Below are 19,361 nucleotides of genomic sequence, written 5' to 3'. Positions count from 1 at the left end.
TTGACTTTAGGAGAAAGAAAATGGAGCTGGGCAAGCCCTGTAATGCGTAGGAAAGATAACCGCTGGACCATTAGAGTAGCAGAATGGGTGCCAAGAGAAGGTAAGCGCAGTGGACGACGGCAGCAGGCAAGTAGGGTGATGAAATTAAGAAATTCGCACGCGCAAATTGGAAGTAGTTGGCGCAGGACAGTGGTGATCGGGGATCGCAGGGAGAGGCCTTCATACTGCAGTGGACATAAAAATGGGCTGGTGATGTTGATGATTATGACCTCTTTCTACAAACACAACTATGCTCCATTGCTCAACGTGAGCTTCACGGCGTCAAAGCGGCAGGTGACGTCATTGTATCCAGCGCATATTATCACGTTCGCCGCCGCTTCTATTCGCCTGACCTAGCCCGCTCAATTTGGCGTTATGTCAGCGCGTGCGAGTTCGACGCAGGAAGAAACCATCTATGTTTTCTGCTGGCACTCTTCAACCCACTGACGTCCCACCTGAGCCATTCTGCAAGGTTAGCCTTTTGTCACGTGTACTACCGGAAACAAGTGGCTAGAATAATTCAATTCTTTGGTTTTACGTGCCACAAGCAAAATATCATTATAATGCTTGCCTAGTGGAGGATCTAGCGCAATTTTGATCACCTGGGGTTCTTTACCGTTCGCCCAACGCATGGCACACGGGCATTTTTGCACTTTGGCCGCATCGAGATGCAGCCGCTGTGGCCCGGATTTCATCCCGCGACCTCATGCTTAACAGCGTATTGCTATAGCCACTAAGCCATCACGACGAGTGCCCCACGTGTGTTGCCGCCACCACTTATTACGCGACACGCTGGGCAATGACAAGAGCGCTTCGTACAAGCTTTGGCACAGATGTCGCGAACTCTCTCCTCTCTGGCGACGTTTGAGTGCATAGCGCCTCGTAACAATTACTGAGCAACCGAAGCTGCACATTCCTATCTAAACAGATTGACGACTTCCTGCGCCGCTTCTCTACAGAGCTCAAGCTCACCGGATCGTGCCATACCTAAACCAATGGGCTGGTAGAGGGCTTGAACTCGACACTAGACGGACAAACTTTCTCTTTCGGTGTCAGCCAACCAGCGCTACTGGGACCTTCCGCTGCCGTGCGTGACATTCGCATGTAATTTGTCGTGCCAGGATAACGCTGGATACTCTCCATGTTACCTTTTATTCAAACGGGAACGTTGGATACGTAGTTTATTTCTGCTGCCATTATGCACGCAACGCCATTTCCAGGGCTGCCTATGTATTGTGTGTAGTGGAATTGCTACTTGCTACGAAAAACAAGGAGCGCCTAAAGACTAAAGTTTTACAACCCTTTCTTTGTTGCTACCTTTAGCTATGCTGGACTGCGCTTCTGCCGCCGCAGGTCATTCTGTGACACTCGAAGAAGATTACCATGACCTAAAGGGACGACGGCAGTGCGTCATGCCTTATTCGTGATGGCTTCCATCTGGGCTAGTACTTGCTTGTCTTGTACTTGTAAATATACCGCATAAATAGTTTCCCATGTATACCTTGCTTTCAGGTAGTAATGCACTTGAGAGTTTGTGTATTTTGAGTACTAATATTATCATTGAATTATTACCCCAAGGTTAGTTTTAATGCTACCAGCTCCAGCCTCCAAAAAGTTACCATAATAGGGTGCGCGCAAGAGTGAAAGGAACATTAGACAATGCATCAGCTATAACATTCACGGGCTTTTTTAAACAGGGACATATTTTCCTCTTTCACTGATCACTATTCAATAGCTTTGCTTTTGGTATATTTGCCACTACGACGCTTCACAAGAAACATGTTGGTTAGGTATCATTCAGGTAATAAATAGCCAAAGCGACCTCGGCTATACGTACAACTTTCAGCACTGTTTCGCAAGCAATGCGTTTTGTATGCAAGGGTTGCCTACCTGACGTGCAGATGGCAGGTCCTAACTGGGCTGGATACAAGTGAAGTGGTTCGGATGTCATATATATGCAGAGGCAACACAGCCGAGGTTTGAAGCAAAGATACTGTAGCAAGCTTGACGTTACAGCTGTATGGAAAAGTAGGTTTTTTAAGCGCCTTTTCCCAACTAGGGGCCCTCTTATGTGAAATTATTCCGTTACGTTTTAACGCGAACCTGTATATGGCTAGCCGATTCGTCCATCCATCCGTCCGTCCGTCTGTAGGTCGCCTGTAACCCGAAAATTGCTCCGGGGTGACCGCACGCGCATGCGCAAAAAAACATAGAGAGAGAGAGAGAGGCGTGTGATTAGCCAAGACCATCTAGATAGCGCAAGGCCGCTGTGCTCCGATCCATGACGTCACGCCTCCTGCTCCGAAGTTTTCACTGACAGTGCTCGCGTGATGAAAGCAGTGATGTCAAAATAACTGTTGCCTACTCGGGTATGTCCATTTAAGATTATATGCCAGTAGGGCTAGGTAACATTACGTTGTGCTATCCTTGTGCTTGTGCTATCTAGGTGGTCCTTGTGCTATCTAGGTGGTGTTGGATTAGTTGTGCCAGTAGTGGTGTTGTTCTCCGTCGCACCTGAGTGCGCTCGCAGCACTTTATCTCCGACTCCGAAGTGGGTAAGGCACATGCCATACGTACCCCTTAGGAGCTCCTCTACGCTGTGCCAATCCAGCAGCCCAGGCACAAGAACAGGCTAGTACGGCCGAGCGCAAGCAGCAATTGTGTATCTAGGTTCCGGCAGCCTACCAAGCTGTCGTTTAACGAACCGTCCGGATTAACCCAGTGGTGAACACCGGGGCCGTACGTTTCAGTTTCGCTGGTTAAAGAGATGTACGGAGTGCTTGGGCGGTGATGTTTTTTCATTCCAGGCTCCTGGCGTCACATTTACGTAACCACTGACACAAAGCATCCGGCGGTGAGCTTCAGCGTTGTCTGAGCCGTCCAATCAAGCGCTCTCCCCGTTTATAGGAGGTCCCTTTCGTTAGCACTCAAAACGAGTGAAATTTCCTACAATGAGCGGTTTTTCTTATCTAATAAGCTGACAAGAGGCGAGAAGGAGCACGTTCAAGTGGAGATGGTTTCGGAGGGGCCGAACCAGTGCACTGAAAACAGATAAGCTGGTGAGAAGGGTGGTGCCAGCGTCTGCAATTGGTCCGCTTCCCCTTATTTAACTTATGCTATGGGGTCAAAAATCGTGGTGGTATGCAACGGAAGGTCAAGAATCACGCCAGAACGGGTTCTCGACAAAGAAGATTTGGCAGACCGATGTCGTATAAGTGCAAAAGGACTCGATAACGTTATAGCGGTACGCAAAAGGTCTTATTATACGCAAATGAATCCATGCTCTCTGGCAGGTGCGAGTGGTCAGTGCCTGAGCGATCGGCTGGCATCCATCTTCTACTTCTTTCGGAATGGAGCAGTCTCCAACTAATAAAAATAACCTGTTTTGTTCGGCACATTATTGCATTTTTAACGCTGACACGTCACCTTGACGTGGTGGGTTTTCGTGGTTTTGTGACGTCGCGGGACAAACAGGCGAAGTGAGCGCAGCGTGGGAACGCTTTAACAGTAGCAGAGGGCTAATGGATAGGAGGCGTCGATAAGAAATATTTATTCCTTGTTTGGTCTAATCATGCATGTTCAGTATTTACACATCATATGAGACGGCTAGCTATCGCGGTTTTCGTGACATCGCGGACGGACAGGCGAGGTGGGCTGGCCGAAACATTTTTTTTTGCGAATCATGGAGAGCTGATTGCCAAATTGGAAAAGCAAAGTTTGTAAGAGCTTTACGTTATAGCGCCGTGAGGTCATTAAACAACCACCATTTTGAGGCCATGGAATGAACCGGGACCCACCGAGGGTCCCGGTTACAGTCATCGACTTTGGGACCCTCGTGTGTAAAACGAAAATGTAACCGTTTCTTTGTTTGTAATGAACAAACTTGATTTGATTTGATTTGATTTGATTTGATCGCAGTGCTGTGGGACTGTCGCCTAAGAAGTCACGCCGCAGGCTGGTAAGCTTTCGAGCAGCATTTCAGCAGGCATTACTAGTAAATCAACTTGGCAGCGCTTGCTATAGCTGCGTCGACTAAGCTTTTAAGTGTCAAGGCCTAATTAGAACCGCTTGACCTTTAATATGACCTTACAGGCTTAGCATGAGGGGTTTGCGCATTATTTGCAGCTACCCGTCGTTGCCAATACTTTGTATCTACTCTAAAGGACACAAGTCTAGAATGCAGCAAGAATCAATCAATAGAACAGACAGATGGGCTAGACTGTATTGCATTACGTGAGGCGTAACGTAAACAGGGCGCGAAAAACGACAGAAAAGACGAAGGCACGGCTCCACAAACAGCTACCGATTTATTGCACGTTTATACGCAACTACCACCGTAGTACAGGAACTAAAAAAAGCCACATAGCATGCATTCCATCAAAATATGTCACAGGGGCTGGTATCTGGAAATGAAGAGGACTGTATTTTTTGACAAAGATGCCTGACGGGTATAGCTTCCGGAATTCTCGCTTTTACTGTTTATCGCGAATGTCTCTATGCTCATCATATTTGGGTGATCTGTGGCAACACCTTTGTTCTCAGGAAGGCTTACAGCTATAGTGCACTAATTAACATCTTTCATCGTCTTAAAGTGTGCGCCTTCATGTCAAAATTCACGAAGAAATTCCAGAATAATCGCATCTTTCATATTATTAAGGCGACAGGGTCTTATTTCCTGAAATACTCTAGAAACTTAGAAGCCGGAAAAAACGATTACATTGTAATTATTAAAGAAAGTTCTAGAGCAGCGAGGCATGGTGACGGGACCTAAGAAATTTGCAAGCTTCTATTCGAAACTTGCTGAGGCCTCTACAGAGGAGCTAAGAAAAGGACCCAACCAATGTATCCAAGTGACAACCTCCTGATAGCTCAAACCAATTCAGTGACGTAATCGCTTTTGAAATCAGTTTTTCTTAGCGAATGATATGTTATGATTATAGAAATATATTTTTCTTAAAAGCACTGATATGAAACAGATAATGAGACGGATACGTGTAACTGCATCTCCATATACCTGGAGAAAGTAACCATGTTTCCATGCGGTGAGGCTGTGAAAACTAATTTTCTTTGTATAAGCAGAGATAAAGGTGCAGCATGATGTGGTAAGGGAAATTACTTGCAGTTAATAATTGTCTTAAGGAAAGGATACATTAATAGAAATCAAAGTGGATACCTTCAGGTAGATTGTGTGACTTTATTGGCCAGTTGACTTTGCGCAAGAAATTTCACGTACACGTTATGCGTGTGGATGAAAGAATATTCCAGATCCACAGCTAAGGCTTGTGAGTGGTGGCGCTGGCTAAAATTCCAGTGTTAGTTTTGGTAGGTAAACATAAATATTAGAGAAAGTGTATGAGCAAATGGCGCTGTGGTAGCTCAGTTTTAAGAGCACCGCGCGTGTAACACGTAGACGTGCGTTTGTATCCCACTTGCGGACAGATGTTTTGTTGTCGACTTTCATTTCGTTTATTTTAAGCATTTCTTTAATTCAGTTAATAAGCAGAAGTAATTTCTCACCAATCGTGGTTGCTTAGTGGTTATGGTGTTGGTATGCTAAGCACAATGTCGTGGGATTGAATTACGGCCGCGGCAGCCGCATTTCGATGCGAGTGAAATGCTAAAACAGCCGTGGTACTTAGATTTAAGTGCACGTTTAAGAATCCCAGGTGGTCCAAATCTCCCGAGTCCACCACTACAGCGTGCCTCGTAATCAGAAAGTGGTTTTGGCGCGTAAACCACGGATAAGAATAATTTCCCCTATGCTGTCCTTGGTGTAGTTGCTCGTTGGCTTCTTATAATATGCTCTGTACACGGATATTTTCACAAGCAAGACCACGTAATAATTTGAACCAGTGGTAGTATATGAAATAAAATTTTGGGGCAGCCACACAAGCATGACATGCGAGGTGAACACGAAAAGTCCGGCAGACGTTCTGCATCGCGAAACAGGATAGCAAGACAGAAAAGTAAGCACAACACGCGCCTCAGCGACGACTTGTGTGAGCGGGTACAAACATTATTTTTTATTCCCGGCCGTCTGGGTTTTGGCCCAAATTAATTACAAGACGCACAATTTCACAGAGCGCAGGTGCGGGAATTTTTGGTAGCTAAGGGTTTATATCGGAGAAGGTGAGGGCGTGCGAGAGCTGTCGCTTTGGATGATTGATGCACTAGGCGAATAAAATGACATCTATCCGTTATTTTTGACGCCATCTACACGTGATATCCGTATAGGCTGAAATGGGTAAGGGACTACAAAAGCGGTTAAAGTCCTGAAGAATTGTCGCTCCACGCAGCCCATCATATGCGTGCTCTACGCGTGGCTCATTAGCTTCCTTTCTGTTCGAACTTTCTGGATGACCTCAGGTTTAGTTTCGCCATCTAGAAAAGTATACGGAATTTTACCGGGTTGGGGAAACGGCATAAATAATACCGCGCCATGCAATAGATGGCCTTAGCATGGTCCGAGAGCGCCCTTTGGCCTTGCTACCCCTCTTCGTAAAACTCTCGTCATGATTTCATTGAACCTTTTACGAACGCAGTGGAACTCATGGGCGTGCTAAAACGAGATATGGGGCTAAATCAGTGAAAACGCCACAGTGTGATTTTCATCTTTTAACGCTTGCAAAGGTTTAGTTTTTATTGCCTACATTTGAAACGTCGCCAGCATAGGGCATCGCTTGGGCGTCGGTCACACAGTCAGTAAGAATCCAGTCAATAGAAGCGACCTAATATTTCGTAGATGCAGGCGCCCAAATATGCACGGCAATTTCTTTTTCAAGCATACAACGAGGCACTAGGGTTGAGCCAACGACCCTGTAACCGCACGTATTTGGTTGTGCGAGTTTAGACCAAGGGAGCGAACACGGTTGGACGAGTCGGTTGGCCCCACTTTACTGGTGCTGAGTGCATCGAACTCAAACAGGACTCTCTCTTTGTTTAACGTCGATAAATTGTATACGATATCAAAGCTCCCAAAGACGGTTGGAGAGATATTTGTTACCATGAATAATGAACAGGTGCACTTATGCCATGCATATCATTACGGATGCAGTGACTAGATTGTTTCGCCGATTCAATGGTCCGTTTGCCGCAGTGTTATAAAAGTTCATGCTACAATGTGGATTTGGTTGGATTCTCGAATTTCAGGTACAAAAACCACGATATTATTATCAGCGCACCGTGGTGGCGAACTCCGGCATTGTTATGACCCCGAGGGGATGTTTAACGCGCTCCAATGCACGGCATACGGTTGTTTTTGCATTACGCCCCCATAGAAACGCCACCGCGGCCGGGATTTGGTCTCGCGACCTCGTGGTTCGCCACGCAGCACCACAGCTGCTAATCCAAGGCAGCGGGTCGGCACGTTAATGTAGTGTTATGTGTTTTGTTTGCTAGTGCATTTCGCGCATGCGTTGTACGCGGGCCCAGGCTTTTGTGAGCTTCATTTATTACCTATTTCATTCGGGTGTTCCCAATTTGCTGCACTTGCTGTTAAGTCACCCAGGCAATTAGGCTAATTGATATATTTAACATTACCCTATGTCACACTCACTTCAGTGCGGAAAGTGGGCTTCACCGATTATAAAGCAGCTTACCTATGAACTGCATGATTAATTTTTGTCGTACCGCCAATTCGTTCGCTGTGTAAAACAACTTGCTGCAACGGCAGCAAGAGCCTTGACTCGCGTCTGCGAGAGGACCAAGGCTATCTGCGTTAATTTAGTTAATCTTAAGTTCTAAAATCCTCTAGTATTTTTTATCTCTTTTCATATCATCAAGTAGCGTTGCAGTGGAGCCTTCTTAAGGTCCACTTGTCCACCCTCTTCAATGAGTTTCTTATTCGTGTGGCTTCTCCATTGCAGCAGCTTTTGTCTGTGTTGATGACCTGTAGCGGCGTATGCGGTATTATAGAGAAATGTCGATCTTGTGGTCAATAGTTCAGGTTTGTATGTCTGTCGCAACATTATTACAGGTTGTTCGAACTTGATGGTTCGCAATTCATGCGGATGCAACAGCAGCTCAGAAGTACACGAATGACGAATTACGAAAAAAGGCAAAGCGGTAACTTCCTACGTGAGATTTGATTCCAGTTTCACCGATGATATACAGAAATTAATGAACACATGACCGCCACGCCTATAACCTATAGTGAAATGCAAACCAACAATGACTGGAACCGCACTATAGTCTAGTAGTTCGCGTTTATGTGTTCATAAATTCCTGTTTATTTATCCATTAAGCTGAAAATAAATCATTGGCTGGATTAAACCGCTTTAGTACGTCCTCTGTTATTTCTCGTACGTTGGTTTCAATGCTGAAGTTGTATGAACGTGAGTCATTTTTGTCAATTTTCATTGGTCTGGTATTTCTAGGGATCGCTAAATCAAGAGCAGAGCCGGAAATAACGAGACAAGTTATTCCAGTTCTAAACGTTCTTTTTTTATTCTCGTGCGTTTTTTCTTGGTCGTCCAGTTGAGATTGTCAACGTCCTCTTTATTTCGCACGGTAGTACAGCCTCCATCGGTATTCTCATGCTCGTTGCGATGCATTCGGCCACTTCTTAGCCTGGAGACGGTTGAGTGAGGCTGTAAATGTGGCATGTCGCAAATAAATAGCAAATAAATTAAATAAATATGCGAGACTCCACGTTTGGAGAGACGAACCTGAGCGCGAATGAAATAAATAGCAAATGATGAACAAAGTGGAGCGACACCTTTGAACATAGGACTCATAAATACGTGATATCACACAAACAGCTTGTCACTAACTGTTGATGAAATTAGTGCATTCAGTTAAAATTCAAATGGGTAATTTCTGAGCGAGGTATTCAGTAACAAAAGGATAGAAGTCCTCATAAACGACATCAAGTGGTCATTTAAATGCGTCGTATTGATGTTTGTCTCGGAGGGCGAAAGCACATGCAGTGGTTTTGTTTGTTGTTGTCACTATAACATACAATAGACTTTCATAGGAAGCTTAAGCTGTCGGTCAGCTCCGGTGATCGTCGCGAATACGTGAAATGTAGCACGGCGCCCTTCAAACGCTAAGCCGACTTCTGTGAAATGGTCTTATAATTGAAGAAAAGCAAGAATTTTTGTTTGTTAATGATACAGAGCTTTCGCACAGGCAATTCGTAAGGCAAGTGTTTAATGAATTGCGTATTTAGCTTCAATTTTAACTGATAAATAATAGGTCTGAGCGCTTTATTTCGAAAGCTAAAGCTTCTTGGTTAACTTGTAATCCGCCCCTGATGAAGAAATTGAATGGTAAAATAAGAAAGGCGTTTAAAAATAGCTACAAATTTTCCCAACGTTAAAGTAGTTTGGAAATACTTCATTGAACTGAAAACCAATAAAAAACCCTGAACTGACTCTAAGCGCCTTTCGTAGAATGGCAATATTTATTTTTATAGCGATCTTAAGGTTTTGTAAAATTGATGTTAATTTTTATGTTTATATTTTCGCATAAAATGTAACTGTACAAGAAATCGGCTGAGCGCCTAACTTAAGGAACTACGACAGTCACTCAAGAGGGTGTCACATTTAGTTGGTTTACGCGAGGACATTTGATTAAAAGCAGTTTGATGGTTAAATAACTTATATCTCTGGGAATGTGCACCAAATATAATTGCAAAACATTGCATGCGCGGAACCTTCCTCCTAAGAAAACTGAATGCAATGATAAGATCAACTATTTCATGTCAGGTGTTTCAGAGCAAGGAATGATATGGAACCAAACACTGACCGTAGCATCCTACTAGAACATTTAACGTTTCAACATGGGAACTACGGAACGTCAACATGGCCTGCATGACCGAGTAAAACATTTTCTTCTTCTATAACTTCAAGTAGGTAATTTGAAAGACACTTTACCGTGATTTAAGTCAGAAGATGGTCCATAAACGTATTCGCATTCGAACACGTAAGTGCTGTTCACATCAAAAGCGAGCAGCACAGCTAAAAAACAAGTAAACTATACGTGTTTCGGAATTTAGAGAAAGTCCTCTATTTCCTGCAGACACAAAATTCAACCGAAGAATTGCTTCCTGTCTTGAAAGATATGCCGGTGCACCGGTTCAGAAACGAAGCCGATGAAAAGCAATGAGGAGGCGAATTGTGCATTGAGATAAAAGCAAACGATAGCAACCAATAAGCCTGCGAAGCTTACCGTTGCTGCCACAATATGGAACGATAAAGAAACAACACAAGATCTTCTTGTGCTGTATTAACCCAACTCTGGAAATGAATATTTATCTTTCAGACCTATTATTCGCATTCTGGAAAGCCTAATTGTGGAAACCAACACCTCAAGGAAGCCTCTTCCAGATCAGCAAAGAAACACAAGTGTTATACTGTAACTTTTTTTCGCAAACTGAGGCTAGATTTGAAGTTTCGAGCCATAAACGACAAAAAATGTTACTTTCTGTGCTCACATGAGGTAGCTTATTTCTCTGACTGTGTATTCTAATAAATCTAACAATATATTAGTTTTCAGGAAGCACGTTCAACTCTTATTCCTTTGCCTCATATCCGACCAATAACAAAGGCTTCCCAAGAGCATGGAAACAAACAACGTGAATGGGTCGAACAAGAACATCCTAACAGCTTCAACTATATTTGCAATCCGACAACTTGTAATAGGCCTAACATAGGCGTCCGTACATTGCAGTATTCACAATGAATTATCCTGCATTCGTGTCACACAGAAGAATTTCGCTCATTGCCAGAGACCTTAGATTAGTAAACATAGTTTACAGCAGATGACACAGCGAATGAGCGTAGATATATAATTTCCTCACGCGTGCGTAAAAACAAGCACAATTGCATCAGTTGGAGACACTACATGGAAAAATGTCAGAATCAGTGGAGTTCATACGTCTACAATAAATACCTTATTTTCGTTAATAACCTATATAGGTGACAATATCGGCCGCCCAGAGTGGTATCACAGTTTGCTTCGAGATCAGGGAGCACTGATAGTGTCATCTTTTGGTATTCGAAAAAGAGGGATGCTGTAAGAGACATACGATATGATTCCAGAGCGCTATCAATCATGATGTATTCTTGTTGCCAAAGAACATTGAGAAGATGGCCACTGAGTTTGTGCTCCAAGTGCTGTCTAAGCCTGTTACATCCAGCAAGGGGTGCCCGAGGAACAACCTGACCGACATGCATGCGAGTGGACGTGCATTCTTGTTCTGGGACAAGGTTTCACTCTGGTACAGACTTCGCATAGTCACTGACAAAAGCCAGTAAATGCCACCTTAACGACGAGTAGTTGTCACCCTGCTTGTCTCTGTTTATGAAGTTAACAAAGCAATAAAAACAAGCTAATAATGAACAATCGCGCTACACACAGACTACAAAACGACATTGACACAGATCAATAATTACTACAGACAACCCTTGAGTTTCGAGCTACTAAATGAAAACTCCAGAAAAGCGCTCAGGTTCCTCTTCACCCAGGTCCCTCACCCGCGAAGGGAAATAAGAAAGAAATGCAGGTAGCTGCCAAAGAAAGACGGCTGTCTGGAGCAGAACCTAACGGGAGGAATGCCAGGGGAAGGGAGGTGATTTTCTTTGCCACGGCTCAGAATCGTGAAGTGCGGGACAAACTCAGCCAAAGTGCAGGAACACGTTGCGAGATTGGCCCTTGGGCATCATCTCGGCGCCATGTTCTCCGCTGTAAAGCGCGCGGAATAACCTGTCGCTCCGGCTGGGTCGACTGAGCATGCGCGGAAATGCATTCCCGTAGACTTGCGCGGCCACGTACGCGTGAGGTAGGTGCAGCGGCCCGGACAGGCCCGAGTGACCCATGGTGATTCGGTCTGCGTAGCCGTCTTCACCCATCAGCGCGCCCATCATCTGTGCGAGCGTATCGTCGATGTAGTCGCTCTCTTCGGGAGGGGTAGCGGATCTCTTCTTCCTGGCGACCTTCTGCGTCTCGGGCTGACCACGACCGCCCGTAACTTTTGTCGAGTCGGTTTCGTCCACGCCCTGGGCCAAGATGAGAGGGTCGCCCCCGACGCTGGTGTCATCGTAACTGGCACCGCCGTCCCTTTTGCCGAAGGGGAGGATTCGATGCGCCCTCTTGGTGGCTCCAGGGGCAGACGTCTCCGCGGCTGCGTCGATTCCGTAATCCCAGGTGGTGGGCGTCAGTGCGACGTTTGGCTGTGGCAGCCTCTTGCCAAAGTGCATGATCCTGTTCCCTGCGCGCTTCTCCATGGGAAGTTGTTGGCGTGCTTGAGAATCGTGGTCGCCGGCCCCAAATCGCTTGCCGAAATGCATGATTCGGTTGCGCTTGTCACCACCCATGATAGATTCAAGCTCCTCGCCGCGCTTTCCGAAGTGCATAATTGAGTGCTTTAGTCTCTTGTCCTTCATGGCTGCGATGACAGATGCCGCGCCGTCGGCGTAATATGGGCTGCCCGCTCGCTTGCCAAAGTGCATAATTCTGTTTCCCAAGCGTTTCTGTTGGTAGTAGCTGTTTGATCGCTGCTGAGGCTCCCGTTTCCCGAAGTGCAGAATGCGGTTTCGCTTCTTCCATTCCTGGAACTGCCTCTGAAGTTGCCTCCCGATGCCCATGAAGGGCTGCACCTGGTCGGGTGTTCCGGAATACCGGCTTTGTGCCGAGGCCGCCCTCTTGACTGCGGTGGACGATGGTTCGTCGGTTGAGGACAGCGTCATTGCCGAAGAGTCATCCTCATCGCGTTTCCCGAAGTGCATGATGCGGTTCCCACGTTTGTCCTTTTCAGCTTCGTCAGCGTCCCATTCAGCCTCAGTGCTGCCGGTGCTGCCAGTGCTGGGCCTCTTGCCAAAATGGAGGATCCTGTTCGGAGCCTTTTTATCAGCCGATATCAAGTCAAACTCCGGTTCAGCTTCGAGTCCAGTTGAAACTCCGTATTCGGGATCCCTCTTCCCGAAGTGCATGATGCGATTTCCAGCGCGCTTTTCTAGCGCACCGTCCATGGTAGAGTAGACGGTATACAAGGCGGCGCCACGATCTTGATCATTAGTGCGTTTACCAAAGTGCATTATGGTATTGTGGGATGCTCGCTTGACACCGTCGAAACCTCCAACCGCTGACGATGGTTGAAGTCGTTTGCCAAAGTGCATGATACGGTTAGGGGACCGTTTAACCTTCGACGCCAGGACAAGGTTATCCGAAAAAGCCGGCTCGGCTTGTTCGTTGTGCTGCTCGAAGTCGTCCGTGCCCGTGCTCTGCGCCTGACCCGCTTCGAGAGGTTTTGCCTCTTGCACACTTCGCCTGAACCTGCGCAAATTGATATCATTGTCAATATTCATTTAAGATTTCTTGCGAATGTCGATGCATATGTTCAAAAGCTATACGACTTAACAAGGACAAACTGCTGCACTATACTTGTTGAAATAATTTAGACGATTGCAGAAATGAAATGATAGCAAAATAGAACGAGAAACCATTAGTGCAATCGAATTCTATATTTCGCGTCTTCTGCGCGATGGCTTATGCAGCCTTTGCGTAGGCACTCCTTCTTTTTTTGCAGTATACCACGACAGCTACTCTATGGCAATGGCGCACTTGCACCAACCGTGTGGCAGTTGGTTCGATAGGCGGCCACGACAATCGTATTAAAATGGTAGTTAAATCCAGCACCATTTCCTTACCTAAACCGATATGCAAATTGGGAAGCAAACAAGCTATTTAAAAAGCAGTCTGATTCAATGAAGTAATGAGCCAATCAATCAGTGATTCCTTCAATTATCATTCTGCGGGAGTATTTTGTCTCACTAGTGGCCGGAAAAAAACACTCGATAATACTATTGAGTGCACGACGCAACAGGACACACAGAACAAACACTAGAACTAGCACCTCTGTCTCTCAGGAGGCGTTCAGTAGTCTCTCACCTTAGTCGTTCTCCATTGCTTCCATCCTCCTCCGGTTCCCTCTTGCCGAAGTGAAGGAAGCTGTTGGGACCCTCCCGAAGTGTTCGTTTGGCCCATTGCAAGGCAGCCGCCTCCGGGTCCTCCTGGGACGCAGTGGACACGTCGGCGTCGTCTTCTCCCCCACTCCACTCAGCCTCTCCCTCCCCTGAGGCTGTGCCTTCGAAGTTGAGGACCGGGGACCTGCAGCAGCGTGATTTCCTTGTGGAGTTAGGCTAACAAGAAAGTTGCCACTTCAGGGTCAGTCTGTAGGACATGGTAATAGAACTAAGACCACTGTGGTTTCTTAGTGGCACAAAATAGAAAAAAAAAATCAACGGAGGCGAATTTCGCTAAACATTCATAGCCGAAAGGTTCATTAACAAATGAGTAAAGAAAAGAACCATATTGAAGAATGCGCTTAGGAAGAAAATATGTAAAAGGATATCTGCAACCACGTTGTAGTTCGTAGTTTAGTAGTTTACAATTTAGCCTTCGTCGATTCTAGTTTAACATTTAATCTTCGTAGATTCTATACTATCACACATATAGCTCTCCGAAGCGAAAGAATGAACCAGGTTTATTCTATTGCTGTAATAGTAGTTCTTGACGTCTGCATTGCTTTCTAACGAAGTTATTGAGAATAGAAGGTTCTCATTTCTAAAACATCTCGACTGCCTCAACTAGCAAACACAGCCTAGTCAGCTAGAATGGGGTGAGGAAAACTTGCATTCTCAATTGAACCTATAATATCCGTTTAAGGTACCAGTAGAAGTAGCTTCCAGTTACAGCATTCCAGTCGCCGTTACAACATGCACAGTATATAAACGTGCGACTGTTGCAGAAGTCAATGAATGCTTTTGAGAAAGCAAGAAAATACAATTTTTAACATAATATCGTCAAACATATAGCAGGAAACATGATACGTAACTCTACCTTTCGTCGAGATAATAGCAGTACTGGCACATTGTGGGCAATTGTATTAGGAAGGCAATTATCTAACATTGCCTAACATGATTCGCTGATTCTTTGTCGGCAAACGATAAGTAAGTCTGTCTCGGAACGTGGCAGAAAATACAGTGCTTTCATTCTATAATTCTGTGTCATCCTCTGCGCCAAGTAATGCTCCTCGCTGTTAACCTCGGCCACACAGAATGCTCTCAAAAACGGAGCCCTTTGTTACAATTTCTCATAGCTGAAATTCCATTACAGAAGGCGAAACTGCGCAAATTCACTCGACATACAATCGATCACTCATTCTACGGATTGACTGATGAACCACTCCGTCAAACGCTTTTAGTGGTTGAAGGACTGACGGAAGCCTTTAACAACAGTTTTTCCATCTGACACAAGCTCTTTTTTTTTCGTATTCCGAGACGATCCTCTAATTTTCCTGTTATCACAGTGGATAGGGCCTTATTAACAAGTCATATTAGTAGTTAAGGTGCCGCATGCCTAACGGTAGCTATCACACTTACACACTTCAACAACCGTTCTTGCTGGTATCGTAGAAACTGCCTGAAAGCGCTGTCTGCAATCAAGCAAATGAGCGCTTGTGCAACTTCTATAGGCTACCAAAATATACATCGCGCAAGGGCTTAGCCCGCAAGCCGGATTAGTGGCTATTCCATTCTGTTACTTAGCACGAAGTTACGCGTTCCCTTGCCGACCACGCCAGCCGCATTCCAGTGAGGGCGGATTAAACGTTAGTGTTCCCCGCTTCGGGTGTACGTTAAAGTACCCCAGACGCTCAGAATTGATCTGAAACCCACCAGCATGGCATCCTTCGCAAACCACTGTGCAGTTTCGGGACGGCAATCTCCTCAATTTAATTAAAATCACCCGTGCTTACCCGTAGTAGGGCGCCGACGGCGCCCTCTTGCGTCCGAAGTGGAGGAATCGGTGTCGCCGAGGTCCGGTCACGCCCGCTCGGAGCACGCCGTACTCATCGTCACTGACATCGTCGAGGGCACCCACCGCCCTCGACACCCGGTTCAATGCTCCGGGTCTTTCAGCCACATGGCGCAGCGATGCATCGTCGCTTGCATGACTAGGGCCCTCTAGGACGTGGTGCGAATCTCCTGGCTCTGCTGGGGATTCTGTACTCCCCTCCGGCTGAGACAGCAGCTTGGCATCTGCAAATTTAAACAAATAGCAGGAGAAAAATAAGGCGAGTAGTCTAAAAGAAACATGGTACACCGTTAATCTCGTTCAACGTAACTTCTAGAAAGGAAGCGGGCCATGCACGAAAATGACCCACACTTTCCCTAGTGGAAAATGGGCTAAGCGAAGCTTGTCCTGGATGCACCTGACCTTCGTCACGGTTAAGCTAGTCATCCACAGGTAACGGTGCCAAATTGCTTCGGCTTCCCACTCCCTCAGCTCGGGATCTTCTCGTTGCTGTCGGATTGCTTGGGCCCTTGCGGATCCAACGGCCGGATCGACGCACCGACAGCGAGCCCTCTCACGGGCGAGTTCTCGCCGCCGCTCGTTCGACGCTACCCATTGCTCGCGGGAACGCACAACGCGCGGCCGTGATATTCTAGTACACTGTAGTCGTGCCATCCGTTTTCCGAGACTGAAGTTAACGATGATGATGATAGTGATCTAAAGAAAGGAAAGCGGGACTGAAGCCGCTGCAGCGCGCGCGACACCCTTTCCTGCCCTTTCCCTCACTGGCTGAAGAAGATTCTTAATGGAAATGGGGGTGGTTGGAAAAAATAGGATAACGTGCAGCGCAGTAACTGTTCCTCCATAGAGGACACCTCAACTGCGCTGCACTGGAGGTAATGGGAGTGAAAAGAGGGGTGAGAGGGAGGGAGGAGCTCCCCGGCTGAAGCGAAACGGTTCTGATTGGTTGCTCGCGTGGCGTGAGCGCGCGCCTATGCAGCTGGTATCCTTGCTAATGACTCACGCTTCGGCACCGGCGCAGCTGTCCACTCATCCAACTGCCCTTTCCCGCAGCTGCTCTGCTCTGTGAGCCACTGACTTTTGGCGTGACCTTATCGCCACCGAAAGTTGTGAGCCAATAAGAGCTTTGCATGAAAAAACAAAATGTTTCACTTGCTGAGCGAATGCTGAGCCACACGAGGCACGGATTCAATCTCCAGCCATGGCGGCCGTACTTCTGTGGGGGGCTAAATGGGAACACGGTGGCGTGCCGTGCTTTTATCGCGTTAAAGATCAGCAGGTGGTCAAAATGGATCCGGAGTTCCCCATACGGAATGCCTTGCAATCAGATCGTGGTTATCGCAATTAAAACCGCAGAACCTTTGTTTTCTTTTTTGAAACTTAGGGTAGGACTGTTTTTCTTCCGTACTTTTTTTTTTCTTTTCCACTTCCATTGCTGTCACCCTCCGCTACAATTCAGGTTTCTTTCCTGCTGCTCACTTGAGAGTTAGAAAGAGTGGGCTACGCGTGAATAAGCACTTTCAGAGAACAGATACACTGAGAGATGTTTCACAAATGGGCCTGAATACTGAAAAACCGTTTTGCACGGAATTGGTTGCAGAAGAAAACTGAGACATGAATAAATGTACCTCTACTTTCAGTTATCTTATAATGTTATTCACAAAGTGCTTTTACAAAGCACGTTGCTCACCACGGAGGAAGTAGAAGAGAGAGGCAATCTGTGCTGGAGTCCAAGCAATGCAGTTCAATAGCATCGTTTTGTTTTACTGAGGCGCATACGAATGGGATCGATTGGTTAATAATATTTCCCGACGCGAAGGATAATGTCACAAGCGCATTTCTGGTCCGGATGTGCAATACTGTGGCCCGGGCAGTCAAAGTGCGGGAGCGGAGTGTCCTCACGAAAGAACAACAAAAAGAATGAAAGAAAATGAAGGTTTGCTGCTTTAATGGAGCAAAGCAGCATTTGCTCGGTAGGTAATACTGGCAGATAAAAGCGGCGCAGCAGAGTAATTTGCCTCATAAATGGGCAAAAGCAGTGAATAATGATGAGGCTTTTGCTACTTCTATACGACACCTCCAAAATAGTCCTCGGCTAGACGCACCCAGTATTCTACTGTTTCTCTTACTTTTAAGTAAGAAGCATTCATTTGTAGAGTCGCAAGAAATCGTTAAAGTGCTTCAGTTGTAAAGAAGGAACGTATCTGTGCATGCAGTAAAAAAACGCCACTGGGCGCACCAAGTCCAGTGGACCCCTTCTGAGTTGGTGGCGTACGGTGTGCTTTGAGGACAGCAGCGCCGTCATCGCCATATTGCAATTCTGATAAAAACCTGCATTGCATTGGTGAAATTTACGGGCTATTGGAGGGACATTGTGAAACGGCAGGAGCTGGGGTTCATTCTTGCCTAAAAAAAAATGGCTGTGGCTTAGCTAAGGTTAAGCCCAGGATGCGAAGCATACTAGCCTTTATTTTAGTTGTTGAACCACTGTTTAGCCTGGTGAACTGCTGTTGCTTGGCTATATTTGGTTCGGCTAGTAGAAGAAACAACTCATGCGTTACTCTGCTTCGCCTTCAAGAGTGGAACGCGACAGCGTTCTCGTCGACCCGCCAAGGGGTGTAAGACAATGGGCTACGGCGCAGCGACTACGCGCCCCGCATTGGACGCGGTGAGCGTCGAGCAACGCAGCGTTCGGCGCGGCAACGAAATGTGCGCCTGAGCAAGCGACGCACGCCTGAGCCTTAGAAACAGCTCGTTTCTAAGGCAACACCGCATTCACTACAGGCGCTTTTGTACCGCTTGGAAGCATCGTACTCGTGGCTCAGTGGTAGCGTCTCCGTCTCACACTACGGAGACCCTGGTTCGATTCCCACCCAGCCCATCTTGCAAGAGTTGAGCCAAAGCCACCTAGAAAAAGCGCAGCTGCTTATATACCGCCGCGACGCCGCGAGCGACAGCACGAGTTGGAGCCCCGTTTCTCCTCTGTCGTGATGTCACGGTGTCACGTGGTATTGAAGGCGACACCGCCGCGCCTGAGGAGCTGGGTTGAGCTCTAGTAATATGCTTCGCATAAAAAAGGAAAACAGTAACGACGATTGCGATACCCTCTAATGCACAATTTGATCGCAGTTGTATACATGTTTTCATTTCGCAATATAAAGAGGAAAAGAATTGAAGTGTGAGGTGATTTCAGAAGACTGAAATCACCGCACCGACTGGCAGTGGTCTAGTGCCGTCAGCGCATTCACACAGGAATGGACAATGTGGGAACGTTGGTATGATGAGCGGCGTCGGAGCCAGCAGTGGAAGAAGACGCCAATGAACGCGCGAACAGAGACATGACCGCGATCGCCCTGTTATGCCTAGGAACACCGGCGCTCAACCCAGGAACGGGCGCCTAAGAGCTGCGTTCTAAATTGTGGTAAGGATAAGTCCAATGAGATGTAATGAAATTTCCACACGGTTGTATATTTGGTTGGCGCTCTTAGACATTAGAGCGACCGTGA

The 19,361-nt window shown here is 46.5% G+C and overlaps 1 protein-coding gene across 7 annotated transcripts in view; it reads right to left on the bottom strand.

Moving 5' to 3' along the window:
* Window positions 1-8,456: 8,456 nt before the first annotated feature.
* LOC126544331 (uncharacterized) overlaps window positions 8,457-19,361 on the bottom strand; it is a 190,615-nt gene continuing 179,710 nt past the window's right edge. For 6 of the 7 annotated variants that reach the window (XM_055062525.2, XM_055062522.2, XM_055062526.2 and 3 more), the window contains 3 exons: window positions 15,797-16,079; window positions 13,930-14,148; window positions 8,457-13,314 (listed from right to left, as the gene is read on the bottom strand). In XM_055062525.2, the coding sequence (XP_054918500.1) occupies window positions 11,658-13,314; window positions 13,930-14,148; window positions 15,797-16,079 (2,159 nt within the window). In that variant the 3' untranslated portion in view covers window positions 8,457-11,657. The remainder of the gene's footprint in view (window positions 13,315-13,929; window positions 14,149-15,796; window positions 16,080-19,361) is intronic. The other variant, XM_055062527.1, reaches the window with a different exon arrangement.

Source organism: Dermacentor andersoni, chromosome 10 (assembly GCF_023375885.2).
Source record: "Dermacentor andersoni chromosome 10, qqDerAnde1_hic_scaffold, whole genome shotgun sequence".
Taxonomy (NCBI): Eukaryota; Metazoa; Arthropoda; class Arachnida; order Ixodida; family Ixodidae; genus Dermacentor; species Dermacentor andersoni.
The sequence above is the reverse complement of the archived record's forward strand: the minus strand, read 5'-3'. Positions and strand labels throughout refer to the sequence as shown.